The sequence below is a fragment of the Catharus ustulatus genome, chromosome 23 (assembly GCF_009819885.2).
Source record: "Catharus ustulatus isolate bCatUst1 chromosome 23, bCatUst1.pri.v2, whole genome shotgun sequence".
In the NCBI taxonomy this organism is placed as follows: Eukaryota; Metazoa; Chordata; class Aves; order Passeriformes; family Turdidae; genus Catharus; species Catharus ustulatus.
The window spans coordinates 1,668,945-1,685,666 of NC_046243.1; the positions used below are offsets into that span (position 1 = coordinate 1,668,945).

Below are 16,722 nucleotides of genomic sequence, written 5' to 3' on the forward strand. Positions count from 1 at the left end.
TTCTCTCCACAGCTGTATTCCTTAAAACACCATAAAAGCAAATCTGAAACATTTGATCAAAACAAGCTGTGTCAGAAAACAAACAGGGATTGTTTTCTGGCCCTCAAACACCAGTTCTCCACTGAAGACCAAAACGGCCTGCCAAGTGAGGTTGGGCTGGGCTGATTTCGCTCTATATTGGGGCACAATTCCCCCTAAAATCAGCATCCTCAGAGTGTGCCAGCTCTGTTCTCTCTGCTCCATAACTGGGGTTCTCCAGGAAAGGGAGACAAGGACAAACAACCCACAGCTCCTGCTGCTTCCTCTCCAAACACTCTCTCAGACAACCCTGTGAAACTTGTGTCCTAGGACAATGAGGGGGATTTTGAGTCATTATTTTAAAATGTTAAAGTCATGCTTTGGTACAATGTCCTCCTATTATGTCAAGTAATTTGCCTTAGCTTGTGCTGCCTCTTTCCCAGCTCGGCTTGGCTTTGCTTCAAAACCTCAGCCACAGAAGAATGTTTAAAAAACTCACCAAATTCATCGTAAATCAAACGAATCCACGCGAAGAATTCGTCCCTGTTGAGAGCATTGCAGACAATGAGCACTTCAGGCCTCTCTATCTACTGAAAAGAAAAGGAAAATCCAAAACCATATTCCACCCAGCTCCTTACTACCAGCAGACAAGGTTCACACTGCATGATGTGCTACTGCCTGCAGAATATGGTGAAAGCACAGGTAAAGCCCACACTTATCAATAGGAATTTATTAAATATCATAGATAACATTTTTGAACCATTTGTGGCTGAACAGCATCAGCTTTCTTATATATGATTCACTTACTGTGCTGAGTCTGTGTAATCCTGTTTAACACATGGAATTATTTCAGAGCCCTTCCTTCAAGACTCCAGCCAATTTACTCTCACAAAAATCAGCAAAGACCAAGCTGATGGAGGTCTCAGTATTCCATGTGACCCTGCAAGTGCAGATCTGCAAGGAGGTGCCTCCTTCTCCAAGGAGATTGTTATCAAGACACATAACAAGAGTGTACCACTGGAATCACTGGAGAAACTGAGAAGAGAAAGGTAAGAATGACAAAGGGAGCACACACACTCCAGTCACCCTCCTCCAACCAATGCCAGGTTCACAATGGGTTTTCAACAGCCTAAAACCAAAATTAAGACCTTGAATTTCTCCTAACTAGGCCAGGTTAGACAGGGAATGGAGTGACAAGGTCCCTACTGAGCCTCCTCCTCTTCTGCAGAGTTATCACCCCCAACTGCCTCAGCTGATCCTTGTGCTCTAAACCATTTCTAATTATTTTCTAATAGAAAAATTAACATGGATCATTCATTCATCCAACAACTCCAGAGAACACACATCAGTCTATACGTGGTCACTGAAATCCTCGAAGCCTCAGAGGAGACTGTCTACAAGGAATCCACCAAGGCAGACGGGGGCTTCAAGGCCAAATTTTATGCCACACTCTCTGGAAAGGTTTGGCTTCTATCTCCTTCCTTCCCCAACACCTGCACTCACATGTTCTAACTGGTTGTTTGCTTTCACCAGGGCACCAGAGAGGTCAAACAAACCATAGTCATACCCAAGGGCTGCACCCTGGCCTTCAGAACCATCCCTCTACACATTAGAGATGGAGCATGGGGTAAGTAACTTCCAGAAAAGAGTAATTCCTCCTCTCCAGAAACAGTGCAGAAGGGGAAGAACATTTTAGGAAGTATCACTTGGCCCCTGAGCTACCATCAGCTTGTGTGCAAATAGGTGGTGGCAGTGTAAGGAACAGAAATCAACTGGGAGAGGTCAGGTAACCCATGCAAGGCCAAAGATGCACTTTGGTTGGGGGATCAATAAGGAAAGGAAAGAAGGAAATCTCAGATCTACATTTCAGGAGCAGCAGATCTCCTGATGAGAAATGGCACACAGTGCAAGCAGAGTTTTGGTGTTTCTTTTCCTTTCCTTCTCAGAAGACCAGTGAGGAATCTGGGAAGGCTGGTATAGAAATGTTTCCCTTTTATCCTCTTTCAGATCTGGAATATTTCACACTAGAAAATGTGAGAGTAACAGACGGAATAGATGGTAAGTAATGTATTTCACTGCTTCCACTTGTGAAACTTCTACCTGCTTTGGTTTAGATTGAATCTCCCAGTGTAAAACAAATGACCTGCAGTGATGCATTTGCCTCTTCCCTGAGACATCACAACTGCCCAAATTCCAGATCACTTCAAAAACACTCACACAAGTGTTTCAAACTCTAGATTTAGAGCTGCTAATGAACTCCGAGAACTCAAGTGACGAAAAATTAGAAGAAGTGATGTCGGAAGTTAAAGACTACTGCGGAAATTTCCCTGAATTGTCTCCTGACCGCCTGCTCATTTCCTTCAACACCATCAAAGCTGTCATGAGAGACAAGAATCTCCTTCAAGAGCTCAGACAGAAAGTAAGTGAAGATTTAATTACTCCCAAAATTTATAAATACAGACACATCAAGGACGACACCTCCTGCCCCGTGACTCACCTGTCCTGTGCCACAACTGTCCATCCAAAGTTCCCTCACTCAGCACATCTTGCTCTACAGGGCAAGCAGCAGCCTGTCCATAGATTCTGATGTTTCTTTTCCTGCTTCCCACAGATGGACGAATTTCTTGAGCTAAATGATGCGTATGAGCTGAAAACTGAGAGCCCAGACTTAAAAGATCTGTTCAGCATCTTACGGCATTCTCCAGAATGGCGTCTCCTTGAGCTGGCAGGAGGAATCACCTACATCCTTGATGCTTTGCATGGTGAGGCTTTGGGACTTCAGAAGGGAAATCAAGGCAGGGATGACTCCCAGTCCTGCCATTCCCTCCTGCCTTCTTCTCTCACTTCTCCTCTTCCTCAAGTGCAATCTACATCCATGTCCCATGGAGGACAGAGGACAGAAATCCCCTCCACACCTACACAGGGCTCCCTGCTCCCTCAAAGTGCTGTCACAGCTTCTGCCCAAGGACCAGCTCCAATCTCTGCTCTCCTGACCAGAGGCACGACCCAAGCACATGGCTGGAGTTGTGTCTGGGAGGGTTAGATTGGATATCAGGGAAAGTTTTTTATCCCAGAGGGTGCTCAGGCACTGAACACATTCCCCAGGGAATGGTCACAGCCCCAAGGCTGACAGAGCTCCAGCAGTCTTTGGACAACTGTCTCAGGCACAAACTGGGATTGTTGCCGTTGTCCTGTGCAGGGACATCAGCGGGACTTCAATTATCCATGTAGGTCCCTTCCAACTCCATATTCCATGAGTCTGTGAGTAACAGCCAGATCACTCTCACAGTGAGGCTGCACAAACCAGTTCTTTTAAAACATCCAAAGAACTTCCAACAAAATGAGCACTTTTTAAGATAAATGATCACCCTTCCCCTCCTCTTTACTCTCTCCCTTCCTGCTCACCAGTCCCATCCCATTACCAACCTTGGGGTGAGGTTTGGGATCCAAACCCAGTTTATTTCTGCAGAGTTAATGGATGATCAGCTGCTGTTGTTGCTGGAATCCTTGGAAAGGAAGATTCTGTCCCAACAGCTGAACCTGGTGAGAACACACATCACACTTGGCTCCTTTCAAGGGGGCACAGACTATTTTAATTCTAGCAACATCTTCATAGTGATGTCACAACTTGACAACTAATTAAAATCATGAGTTTCCTTTTTTTTTTTGTTGCTGTGAAGGTTGAACACCTCCTGAAACATGACCTGGAGGATAAGATGTGTAATTTCCATGTGGATGCCAGCCTGCTCTCCTTCCCACACAAGGAGGAACAGATGTTAACTATGGAACTGGTGGAGATGAGTGGAGTGCAGCTCCAGGAAGATGGATCAGCTGTTTCTTTGGATCAACCCTTTGAGGCCATGGCAGCCCTGTTTGTGGCCCTGTATGCCCTCAACCTCCTCAGTGGCTCCAAGTAGGACACACACAGGTCTTGCCCAGGGAAACCCTCTGTAAAGCATCAGGAAATCCCTGCTGACCAACCACGTTTCTCTTCGAATACCATGCTTGTTAATTCTCAATGCAGCTTTAGCTGGGAAAAGCAAATTTAAGGCTGGAAAATTACAGTAATTTCACAATTAAAAGCCGCACCAATTTGAATAAAATTTTGATCTCAATCCAGAAATGCGGCTTACGCTCAGGAGCGGCCAGTATGTGAAAAAAGTTATGAAATTTCCAAACCTGGAAGTGTTCGCCGAGGTGCGGAGCCGAGCACCTGCCTGTAAAACCCAGGATTGTGTGATTGTTACAAATTGGTTACTCAGTTGCGCAGAGGGTAGCGGCGGGCTCCGTGCTGGCAGCGCGGTTCGGGGGGGAGGAGGGGGCTCCCTCCTACCCCGCAACCTGTGCGGGAAGGCGGGGGGCTCCGTGCCGCCGTGAGTGCAGTTGGGCTCCCGCCGCAGGAGTGGACAGGCTCCGTCTCCACCTGCCGCCACGGGGCAGTGCCAAGTCAGGGCGAGCAAGCCAGGCAGCGGCCAGCCCCGGACTGCCCCACCGAGCCGCACCGTCGAGCTGGGCCAGCTGGCCCTGTTGGCAGCCCCGAGTGGGCCGAGCCCGCCCGGCCCCAAGCCGAGCCAGTAAACCCCGCGATCCTGCAATTCAGTTACTAATTCATTACTTTGTTGCAGGCGGGTCCTCGCTGCGAACAAGAGTGCGGCTTAGAATCAGGTGCGGCTTATATATGGACAAAGACCTAAACATTACCGACACCCAGAGGTGCGACTTACAATCAGGTGCGGCTTGTAATCGTGAAATTATTGTAATTCTTGATGCTCTGATAGGCTGGATATCAAAATGGATTTTTCTGTCTGTATCCCCAAGAATTCTGAGGTGCAACAGGGAAATCCACAAGGTCAAAGAATCCCAGGCCTGCCACTAGTGCCTCATGTAATCCTGTTGTGAAAAACATATTTCACTGTCCTGGTAAAATTCGAAAGGTTTCATAAAAAGACAATAGGAGACACACATAAAGCAAAGGGTTAAAACAGCCGGGTGTTTGGCAAGTTGCCAAGAGCACACCATTACTTTGGGGAAGCCACTTCACAATATATCAACCTGTTGCATATTCATAGTCATCTCTAGTAACATGTTCTAGGAGCTGTTTAGCATGGCTACTCCTTGGGTCCATCTTTTTAGATCACGCAGGTTTCTTGGCTTGTGGTTTTAATCATCTTCTTATCATCTTTTAATTTGCGTAGTGGTCCTGGACTTTTGAAGCCAGTGAGAGTTGATAATTGTTGTGTCAGCTGCAGGGCCCCATCACACGTTCACGGGCTGTTATCTCAACTGGGTGGGTAGTTTCAGCATAGTATCTCTAAAAAATTTATGTCTAACTTTTGCTATTAGAAGAAAAGAGAAAACCTATATTCATACAACAAAGCTATGTTAACATTATACATACAGCATTTATCCCAATAGTTGTGAAAAGCCAATAATATGTCATCCACTTATAACACTGCTTCTCTCAAAATGCTGCTGCTGCTTCTGCAATCGATAAATGAGAAAAGGAAGGGTAAAGGGAATGCGAAAGGTAGGGGAAATTCAAAGGAAAAGGGGAAATACAAAGGAAAACATGAGCGGTGATTTACTTACCCTGGTCTTTCTGTGCTTCAGCGGGGTCTCCACGAACTGCTGGTGCCAGGAAGGTGGGGAAATCCCTGAGGTTACACTGAAACCTCCCAGGTTCCATCTCCCTGAGTTGCTTGAGGGACATGGGGAAGCACTTCAGAGCAACACTACAAATATTCTCATTATCACTTTATAAATAAAGAGCATATTCAAGCTAATTAATTCGGTGTTTACAAAGGAAATTTCTTATTTTGGTATGTTTTTGGTCCCATGGCACATCCAACAAACTCAGGATTGAAACTCTACCAGAAATAAGGGCCCCTGATGTGGTCACAGCAATCCAGATTAAAGAATTTTCTAAAATTAAATGAGAAAGTTTTGATTACTCACTCCTTTGTAAAGTATTCTAAGAGACACTAATAAATATCAAGTATTCATGTAAAAACATGCACTTGACTCCTGGAATCTTCACATGGATGGTTTTTGATGTCACACAAGCAAGGCAATGTATCCAGGAAACATGGAATGGCTCGGGTTGGAAGGCCCCTTATGACTCATCCACTTCCAGCCCCTGCCATGGGCAGGGACACCTTCCACTATCCCTGGTTGCTCCAAGCCCCATCCAGCCTGGCCTTGGACACACCCAGGGACAGCCACAGCTTCGCTGGATAACCAGTTCCAGGCCCTGACCAGCCCCATAGAGAGGAATTTCTTGCCAATATCTCCTCCTGAGTCCATTTCTCCATCTGTCAAAGAACAGCAGCAATACCTGGCTCTATAACGTTGAAATATGCAATCATGGAATGATTTGGGATGAAGAGACTTAAAACCCATCCACTCCCACCTACTGCCATAGGCAGGGACACCGTCCTGTCCTGTGTGGTCAGGGAGACTTCCAGCAATAGACTTACATCTCCTACATCTGTAAAATTCGCGGTTTCCCACAGCCCTTGTAACAGACTCTGCACAAACACTAAAAAGGAAGTATTACCCAAGCAACAGCAAATTTCTAGGAGTGGAAGATGGGTAAAGAGGATGTAAATATGCTGAAGTGACCTCACACCTGGAAATAACTCCAGACAAGCTGCTTGCAACAGCCAGAGATATTCCAGCAAGGATCAGGTCTAACATTGCCCCTGTTCAGGAGCTGCTTTGGGGAGCCTCTGTCAGCGAGGTAAGAGAAATCAATTTACTCTTTGCTGTGGGTTTCTGGTGGTGCAAGCTTCCTGTGTGACTGGGGAAGCTCCTGTATTTCATAAACATTTCCACACCTCTGAGCAGAAGGGAAGCCAGAGAACTTCTCCCCAGTCCTGCTGCTCTCCAGAGCCCACAGCACCTCAGCAGCTCCGTGGTCTGCTCCGCACACCCAGCGCCCCACAAACAGGCAAGTGCATTATCCCAGAGCTTTGGGTACGGGGCAGGGTGGGTGGGAGTTCTCTGTGAGTGTTCTTGTTTGGTTTTAATTCTAAACGCGGAGAAGAATATTTAGTTTTGGAATGGTTTAAACTGAAAGAGGGCAGGCTTAGATAGGATTTGGGGAAGAAATCCTCCCTCTGAGGGTGCTGAGGCCCCAGAACACATTGTCCAGAAGAGCTGTGGCTGCCACATCTGTGGAAGTGTCTATAACCAGGTTGTGCAGGGCTTGGAGCAGCCTGGGAGACTGCAAGCTGTACCTGACCACAGCAGGGAGGGCAATGGGATGAGCCTTAAGGTCCTTTCCCACCAGGGAAAACCAGTTTCCCAAAACCAATCAGGATTATCTGATTTCTCTCCCAGTTCAATTCCATAAAACACCAGAAAAGCCTATCTGAAACATTTGATCAAAACAAGCTGTGTCAGAAAACAAACAGGGATTTCTTTCGCGCCCCCAAACACCAGCTCTCCACTGCAGACCAAAACAAGGTTGGGCAGGGCTGATTTCTCTCTGGGGCACACTTGCCCCTAAAATCAGCATCCTCAGAGTGTGCCAGCTGTGTTCTCTCTTCACCATAACTGGGGTTCTCCAGGAAAAGTGGAAATGAAGAAACAACCCACAGCTCCTGCTGCTTCCTCTCCAAACACTTTCTGTGAAAACCTTGTGATACTTGCGTCCTTGGACAATGAGGGGGATTTTGAGTCGTTATTTTAAAACCTTAAAGTCACGCTTTGGTACAATGTCCTCCTAGTATGACAAGTAATTTGCCTTAGCTTGTGTTTCCTCTTTCCCAAAGCACAAATTCACTTGGCTTGGCTTCAAAACATCAGCTACAGCAGAATGTTTAAAAAGCTCACCAAATTCATTGTAAATCAAATGGATCCATGCAAAGAATTGGTCCCTGTCGAGAGCATTGCAGACAATGAGCACTTCAGGCCTCTCTATCTACTGATAAAAAAGAGAAAACCAAAAACCATATTCCATCCAGCTCCTTACTACCAGCGGACAGGGTTCACACTGCATGATGTGCTGCTGCCTGGAAAAGATGGTGAAAGCATAGGTAAAGACCAATTTATCAATATGAATTTATGAAATACCATAGATAATTTTTTGAACCATTTCTTGCTAAACAGGATCAGCTTTCCTATGTGTCATTTACTTACTGTGCTGAGTCTGTGTAATCCCGCTCAAGATAACACATGGAATTATTTCAGATCCCCTCCTTCAAGATTCCAGCCAATTTCCTCTCACAAAAAAAAGCACAGACCAAGCTGATGGAGGTCTCAGCATTTCATTTGACCCTGCAAGTGCAGGACTGCAAGGAGGTGCCTCCTTCTCCAAAGAGTTTTCCATTATGCCACAGAAGAAGAGCATTTCAATGCCATCACTGGAGGCACTGAGAAGAGAAAGGTAAGGAATGACAAAGGAAGCACACACACTCCAGTCACCCTCCTCCAACCCATGCCAGATTCACAATGGGTTTTCAGCAGCCTAAAACCAAGATTAAGACGTTAGGGCATGAATTTCCCCTAACTAGGCCAGGTTTGAGAGGGAATGGAGTGACAAGGTCCCCACTGAGTCTCCTCTTCTACAGGCTTATACCACCCCAGCTGCCTCAGCTGATCCTTGTGCTCTAAACCATGGCTAACTATTTTTTAATAGAGAAATCAACATGGATCATTCCTTCATCCAACAACTACAGAAAACAGACGTGGATGTATACATGGTCACTGAAACCCTCGAAGCCTCAGAGGAGACTGTCTACAAGGAATCCACCAAGGCAGACGGGGGCTTCATGGCCAAATTTTATGCCACATTCTCTGCAAAGGTTTGGCTTCTCTCTCTTTCCTTCCCCAACACCTCCACCCACATGTTCTAACTGGTTGTTTGCTTTCACCAGGGTACCAGGGAGGACAAACAAACCATAGTCATACCCAAGGGCTGCACCCTGGCATTCAGAACCATGCCTCTACACATTGAAGATGGTGCATGGTGTAAGTAATTTCCAGAAATGACCGATTCCTCCTCTCCAGAAACAGTGCAGAAGAGGAAGAACATTTTAGGAAGTATCACTTGGCCCCTGAGCTACCATCAGCTTGTGTGCAAATAGGTGCTGGCAGTGTAAGGAACAGAAATCACCTGGTAGAGGTCAGATAACCCAGGCAAGGCCAAAGATGCACTTTGGTTGGGGCGTCAATAAGGAAAGGAAAGAAGGAAATCTCAGATCTACATTTCAGGAGCTGCAGAGCTCCTGGTGATAAATGGCACACAGAGCAGAGTTTTAGTGGATCTTTTCCTTTCATGATGAGAACCAAGTGAGGAATCTGGAAAGGCTGGTATAGAAAACTGTGCCTTTTATCCTCTTTCAGATCTGAAATATTTCCTACTACGATCTGTGGCAATTACATCATACGGAAATAGTGGTAAGTAATGCAATTTACTGCTTGCACTTGCACAACTTTAACCTGCTCTGGGTAACATTTAATCTCCCAGTGTAAAACAAATCAACTCGAGTGATGCATTTGCCTGTTCCCAGAGACATCACAACTGCCCAAATCCCAGATCTCTTATAAAAACTCACACAAATGTTTCAAACTATGGTTTTAGAGCTGCTAATGAACTCCTAGAACTCAAGTGACAGATTTGGTCTCACTCTGGTTTACAGATGAATCAATGGGAAAATTAGAAGAAGTGGTGAGAGAAGTGGAATACCACTGTCAAATTTTCTCCAGCTTGTCTCCTGACCACCTGCTCATTGTCTTCAACACCATCAAAGCTGTCATGAGAGACAAGAACCTCCTTCAAGAGCTCAGACAGAAAGTAAGTGAAGCTTTCCTTACTCCCAAAATTTATGAATACAGACAGATCCAAGACCACACCTCTTGCCCCATGACTCACCTGTCCTGTGCCACAACTGTCCATCCAAAATTCCCTCTCTCAGCACATCTTGCTGTACTGGACAAGCAGCAGCCTGTCCATAGATCCTGACATTTCTTTCCCTTGTTCCCACAGATGGAAGATATAACTGAGCAAAAGGATGGGTATGAGCTGAAAACTGAGAGCCCAGACTTAAAAGATCTGTTCAGCATCTTACAGCATTCTCCAAGAGATTGCCTCCTTCAGCTGGCAGGAGGAATCACCTACATCCTTGATGCTTTGCATGGTGAGGCTTTTAGACTTTAGCAGGGAAATCAAGACAGGGATGACTCCCAGTGCTGCCATTCCCTTCTGACTTCCTCTCTCACTCCTCCTCCTCCTCAAGTGCAATCTACATCCATGTCCCATGGAGGGGAGAGAACAGAAATCCCCTCCACACCCACCCAGGGCTCCCTGCTCCCTCAAAGTGCAGTCACAGCTTCTGCCCAAGGACCAGCTCCAATCTCTGCTCTGCTCACCAGAGACACGACCCAGGCACATGGCTGGAGCTGTGTCTGGGAGGGTTAGATTGGATATCAGGGAAAGCTTCTCATCCCAGAGGGTGCTCAGGCACTGAACACACTCCCCAGGGAATGGTCACAGCCCCAAGGCTGACAGAGCTCCAGCAGTCTTTGGACAACTGTCTCAGGCACAAACTGGGATTGTTGCCGTTGTCCTGTGCAGGGACAGCAGCTGGACTTCAATTATCCTTGTAGGTCCATTCCAACTCCATATTCCATGATTCTGTGAGTAACAGCTAGATCACTCTGACAGAGAGGCTGCAGAAACCAGTTCCATCAAAACATCCAAAGAACTTCCATCCAATGGGCACTTTTTACGAGAAATTATCACCCTTCCCCTCCTCTTTACTCTCTCCCTTCCTGTTCACCAGTCCCATCCCATTACCAACCTTGGGGTGAGGTTTGGGATCCAAACCCAGTTTATTTCTGCAGAGTTAATGGATGATCAGCTGCTGCTGCTGCTGGAATCCTGGGAGAGGAAGATTCTGTCCCAACAGCTGAACCTGGTGAGATCACACATCACACTAGGCTCCTTTCAAGCGGGCTCGAACTATTTTAATTTTAGCAAAATCTCCATAGTGATGTCACAACTTGACAACTGATTGAAACCATGATTTTGGTTTTTTTATTATTGTTTAAAGGTTGCACAGGTACTGAAATATGACCTGGAGGATAAGATGTGTAATTTCCAAGTGGATGCCAGCCTGCTCTCCTTCCAACACAAGGAGGAACAGGTGTTCACCATGAAACTGGTGGAGATGAGTGGAGTGCAGCTCCAGGAAGATGGATCAGCTGTCCCTAGGGATCAACCCCTCGAGGCCGTGGCAGCCCTGTTTGTGGCCCTGTACGCCTTCAACATCCTGAGTGGCTCCAAGCAGGACACACCAGGCCCTGCCCAGGGAAATCCTCTATAAAGCATCAGGAAATCCCTGCAGACCAACCACCTTTCTCTCCCAATATCAGCTTGTTAATGCTCAAGGTTGCTTTGGCTGGGAAAAGCAAATTTAAGGCGGGAAAATTAATGCTTGATGCTATTGTAGGTTGGATATCAAAGTGAATTTGTCTGTCTGTCTCCCCAAGAATACTGAGGTGCAACAGGAAAATCCACAAGCTCAAAGAATCCCAGGCCTGCCAGCAGTGACTCATGTAATCTTGCTTCCCTCAAAATGCTGATGCTGCTTCTGCAATCATTAAATAGGAAACGGAAGGATAAAGGGAATGGGAAGCGTAGGGAAAATGCAGAGGAAAAGGGGAAATGCAAAGGAAACAAAAGCCAAAGGAAAAAAGGAGCAGTGACTCACTTTACTTGGTCTTTCTGCGCTTCAACGGGGACTCCATGAAATGCTGGTGACAGGAAGGTGGGAAAATCCCAGAGGTTTCACTGAAATCTTCCTGGTCCCATCTCCCTGACTTGCTTGAATGACACCAGCAGCACTTCAGAGCAACACTCCAAATACTCTCATTATCACTTAATAAATAAAGAGCACATTTTTGCTAAGCATTTGGGTGTTTTCAAAGGACATTTCTTATTTTTGTGTGGTCTTGGTCCCATGGCACAACCGACAAAATCAGGATAGAATCCATACCAGAAATAAGGGCACTTAGCAACTTTCTCATCCACTCACACTTCATGCATACAATGAGGTCGGATAGAAAATAATTATTGACTAACTCACACCTTTTTCCATGCACTCAATGAAAGGCTTCCTTAGATGTTCACAGCTCTGCTGGGATTGCTTTTAAACATCTACGCAACTCAGGCTGTTCAAGAGGTCACACGTTGAGGCAAGGCATATCTTTAAGAGGATGTAGTTTTCTTCCAGGTCTACAAAAAAATATTTATGATTCCATGACTTCTAGCAGTTGGTGGTATAGCCTACTTGGCTTTTTACATCCATTCTGCCACTTGAATTTCAGCTCCAAGAAATCCTACACTGCAGTGAAAGGCAGCAAGGTAGCAACAACGATGTGCTATGGCTTGTCACACCCAAACCATGAGGTGGCCCAGCTCCCCACTGGGTGCTGGGGAGGGTGGGGACTTCATCCTCTACATCTGTAGAAGGTCAAGTTATCCACCAATCCTGCAACACATTCCAGAAGTTAGACCGTGCCTAAGTGGCCTGGGGTAATCCATAATCTTCTTGTGCTCCATATCTGTCTGCACCTTGTCCTAGGTCACAATGTGAAGATGTGCCCAAAAGTACATATTCTATCTATCACCATCTTCATGAACTGTTGAAACCAGGTGGGGCAGTGATTCTTATCTCCATGGCAGATATCCTCTGCTAATGGGACATCTGTTAAAAAACAGGTGGGGCAGTGTTCTTTATCTTTCCCATGATCCATCCTTCCTCCAGGAAGATATCTTCTGCTCATGGGCCATTGAGTCCCACTGCATGACTGATAAAATTACATCATCCCTCTGTGAGATGCTCCACCCAGTGGGAGGAGACAAGCATTTCACACCTAGATACAAACTGACTTTTGGAACACCAAAGCAGCCCTTACCCACTGCTTTCCAGAGCACAAAAGCTACCAGACCTTTCTACACAATCACTACTTCAACAAGACCACTTCATCTGGACTGTTTTCACCACCCTAACAAGCAGGATGTCAGGTTGTATGTTGACTCTGTCAGTGGTTTCTCTAGGGTACCATTCCCTGTCTTTTATTTTTCTCTTTTATTCTTATTAAATTGTATTTCTTACTTGGAGTCTCTCACCGGGTTTGCTTTCAAGCCAATACGTACCCGAAGAATTGTTATTGGATCTTCAAGACCCTACAAATGAGAACATTGTGGGGGTGGATGGAGGTTGTTAGTGTGAGTCCTTTTGAAATTACAGTAATTTCACAAGTATAAATTGCACTTCCAGGTGTCGGTAACTTTTCGTTCTTTTTCCATATATTAGCTGCATTAGATTATAAACCACACTTTTGTTCACAGCAAGGATCCACATGCAACTTTCACAAAGTTACCAATTAGTAACAGAATCACGGGATCACAGGGTTTCCTGGCTCGGCTCAGGGCTGTGTGGGCTTGGCTCAGCACTGCCCTGCCACCAGCACCGTGAGGGCTTGGTTCGGCACTGCCCCACTGCCGCCAGGGCCTCTCTTCACTGACAGATCACATCACACTTGACAGATTTCCTCTCACACTTGTCCTGTATCATGAAGAGGGCAATCATTACGTGGAGAGTTCAAATCTCCTGTGACGGAGAAACAAATCCTGATAAGAAGGCATTTCAAGATTTTCTGATTTGTTCTGCAATGAAAGAGAAAAGTTTTTGAAAGGTTGGAAGCCTTCTCAGGAACTGGCAGCAGCCTGTCCCATTCCACATTGGGCAAAGCCTCCTCAGCCACTGTCAGCACCACACACGTATCCACGGCGTACGGCAGCCCCTGCTCCAGGACACTCAGAAAACCAGCAAGTCCTCCCAGCCTGGTGCTCCTCAGTCAGGGATCCTGACCTGGGAGTTGTTTTACAGAGCTACCAGGCTGGCAAACAGTCCAAACCCTTGCAGGAAAAATCCTCTGGAAGAAACTAAATGGAGGGCTACTCATTCTCAAGTACTTTTATGTTTGAATCACTGTTCAATGTTAGGTTATTTTAAGAAACTCGGTACTGGCCCTTGAGGAGGGGACAGCAGTGGGTTAAATATTAATCCTCCTTGTGACTTATGTTGTTTTAGCGTTGCCTAGGATACCTTTAAACATGTGTGTGTTGATGTGTCCATATCTTCCTTGGATCAGTTGAATCAGCTGAATTAGTTGCATTTTTTTTTAAAGGAATGTTGTGTACAAAGTTCTAGGGCTTTAGCCTTCTTTTTGCTGTGGATACAGGAGTCTCATGTAGAGAACTTTCTAAAATAAAGTGTGAATATTTTTATTACTCCTTTGTACAGTATTCTAAGAGAGACTAATAAAAGTGAAGTATTCAGGTAAAAAGTTGCACTTGAGCCCTGGAATCTTCACATGGAAATCTTTTGCTCTCATACAAGCATGGTAACATATCCAGGAAACATGGAATGCCTTGTGCTGGAGGGCTCCTTAAGGCTCATCCATTCCTGCCTCTGCCATGGGCGGGGACACCTTCCACTCTCCCACTGGGGAACCAGTGCCAAAACCTGACCAGTCTTTCATTGCGTAATGCCTCTGCGGCTACTCTAAGAGCCTGTGAGGAGGGTGACGTCATTAAGGTATATGCAAATGAAATGGGACAATATTCAGTTAAAAACCCGTTAAAACAATGAGCTCAAATGACATCTGGAGCTGAGAATAGTGTTCTCAGTTTGGGAAAACAGCACAGAACACAAATTTATCATCCCAAGCTGCTTTGTTCCATTGCCATGACCTGAACAGCACTCTAACAACATGACCACCCGCTGACTACGAGTCAAAATTTGTTCTAGCTCTGCCTAGAAGGCAAAGCTGTGCTTCTGCTTCTCTGGCTTGTCCATTGGGAGCAGCAGTGGTGTGTGTGACCCCTCAGGGACTGGAAGATCAGCCTGGGACGACGGGCCAGAGGAGCACCGGTAAGTATGGCTGGTGGTGGGAATAGGAGGCAAGCGAGTGGTGTGTGACTGAGACGGGATCTGGCAGCTCGGACTCCCGAAGCGAATGTGGACCCCTCAGTACCGCGGTTCCGGACCCCCGCGAGGGGGCCGGCCGGGAACAGGGGGAAGCGAGTGAGGCCTACCAAGGCCTAGTGAACATTTGAGGCGTTTCCTAGGGGGATAGAGAGGGCCACCTTCTCCAGGCATGTGGAGGAAATTAGAGTGAGAGTGGCACGCACTACCTTAGGTGTCTCTGGGTGTGCAGAGGCGTAAGTGTTGTGTGAGTCGCACGCACCAACCAACTAGGAGCTCAAACCAGAGGGGTGTAGGGAGGGGTAAGCGGTAATGGCAAGCCCTTCTGGGACATAAGCCAAACAAAATTTGGTTGTGTTGCCCATCTGTAATTTCTTAAGTTTGGGTAGGGACACCTTAGAATTTTGGTCAAGCAATTCAAACTATAATTTCAAAAGGGCCAAATAAGTTTCAGTTTTTTAGTAGTTGTGCTGCCTGTCTGTAATTTTCCTTTGGGGTAGGGGCACCTTAAGGTTTTGGTAAATGCCCAATCTAGAAACTGAGATTTATTTCACTCTGGGTTTGTGGTGTGCCAGCTTCTTGTGAAATTCACTGCTCCCATACTTAGCAAGTGTTGTATTTCACTAGTTTGGTTTATATTTTGCACTGAAATGGTTTTTCCCTGGGCCCCTCTGTAGTCTGTCACATGGTTTAACCCCTTCCCCCTCACTCCTTTTGCCCAGCTGAACCAGATTGGCTGTGACCCGGAGTTCCTCTGCCCCTTACGGAGGATTGAAAAGTCCTGCACTTCTAATGCTTCCCTCTCTCTTTCCCTGGACCATTTCAGGAATAAAGCTTGGATTATCCCGGGAAGAAGAGCCTCTTTTGATCTTTTATCTCGTTCCTGCAGGAACAAGATCTCCTCCTGGTACTGAGCTAGCCTAGAATCAAGAGAGGAGGCTCTGGAAATTCCTGCAGTCAAACACTTCTACCCATTTGGCAGAGAGCCAGAAAACTCCCAGTCTTGCTGCTCTCCAGAACATCACCTTGACAGCACCGTGGTCTGCTCTGGACACCTACCGCCCCACAAAAAGGCAAGTGCTTTATCCCAGAGTGTTGGGTACGGGGAAGAGTTGGTGAGAGCTCTGTCAGTGCTCTGGTTTAGTTTTGCCCTCTTCTTGGAGATCCCAAGGAAAAAACCCTGAAGTGCTACTGACATTGAGGACACCAAGCTGTTTGTCTTCAGAATTATTCTAATGGAATGAAAGTAGGGTTAGATGGGATATTAAGAAGAAATTCCTCTGTGTGAGGGTTCTCAGGCACTACCACCAGTTAGTCCACATCCCAGGCAGTGTCCAAGGCCAGGCTGGACAGGGCTTGGAGCAACCTGGAATAGTGGAAGGTGTCCCTGATCATATTAAGAAGAGGAATGGGATGAACTTTAAGATCCCTTCCCACCTGAGCCATTCTGGATTGCTGAATTTCCCCTCTCCAGCTCCATCCCATTAAAAAAAAAAAAAAAAGCTACTTTGATAAAAGTAGCTGTGTCAGAAAACAAATAGGGATTTCTTTCTGACCCTCAAAAACCAGATCTCACCTGCAGGTCAACAGGGTCTGCCCAAGGAGTTGGACTGGGATGATTTCTCTCTATTCTGGTGGACATTTGCCCCTAAAACCAGTATCCTCAGAGTGTGCTACTTGTGCTATCTCTGCACCATAACTG

The 16,722-nt window shown here is 46.2% G+C and overlaps 2 protein-coding genes across 2 annotated transcripts; both read left to right on the plus strand.

Moving 5' to 3' along the window:
• The first annotated feature begins 352 nt into the window (after positions 1-352).
• LOC117006383 (gasdermin-A3-like) lies at positions 353-3,935 on the plus strand. The gene is given in 11 exon segments (XM_033078792.2): positions 353-380; positions 383-463; positions 466-720; positions 872-1,067; positions 1,314-1,479; positions 1,552-1,645; positions 2,026-2,069; positions 2,285-2,437; positions 2,630-2,780; positions 3,488-3,561; positions 3,699-3,935. Coding segments are annotated over 11 exon segments (1,479 nt in total).
• A 3,782-nt stretch (positions 3,936-7,717) lies between these two features.
• Positions 7,718-11,427, plus strand: LOC117006258 (gasdermin-A-like; the record flags this gene model as incomplete). Its single annotated transcript, XM_033078634.2, is given in 8 exon segments — positions 7,718-8,057; positions 8,212-8,407; positions 8,660-8,825; positions 8,898-8,991; positions 9,663-9,817; positions 10,010-10,160; positions 10,867-10,940; positions 11,076-11,427. Coding segments are annotated over 8 exon segments (1,449 nt in total), but the record flags the coding sequence as incomplete, so codon positions are not given.
• Between the last annotated feature and the right edge of the window lie 5,295 nt (positions 11,428-16,722).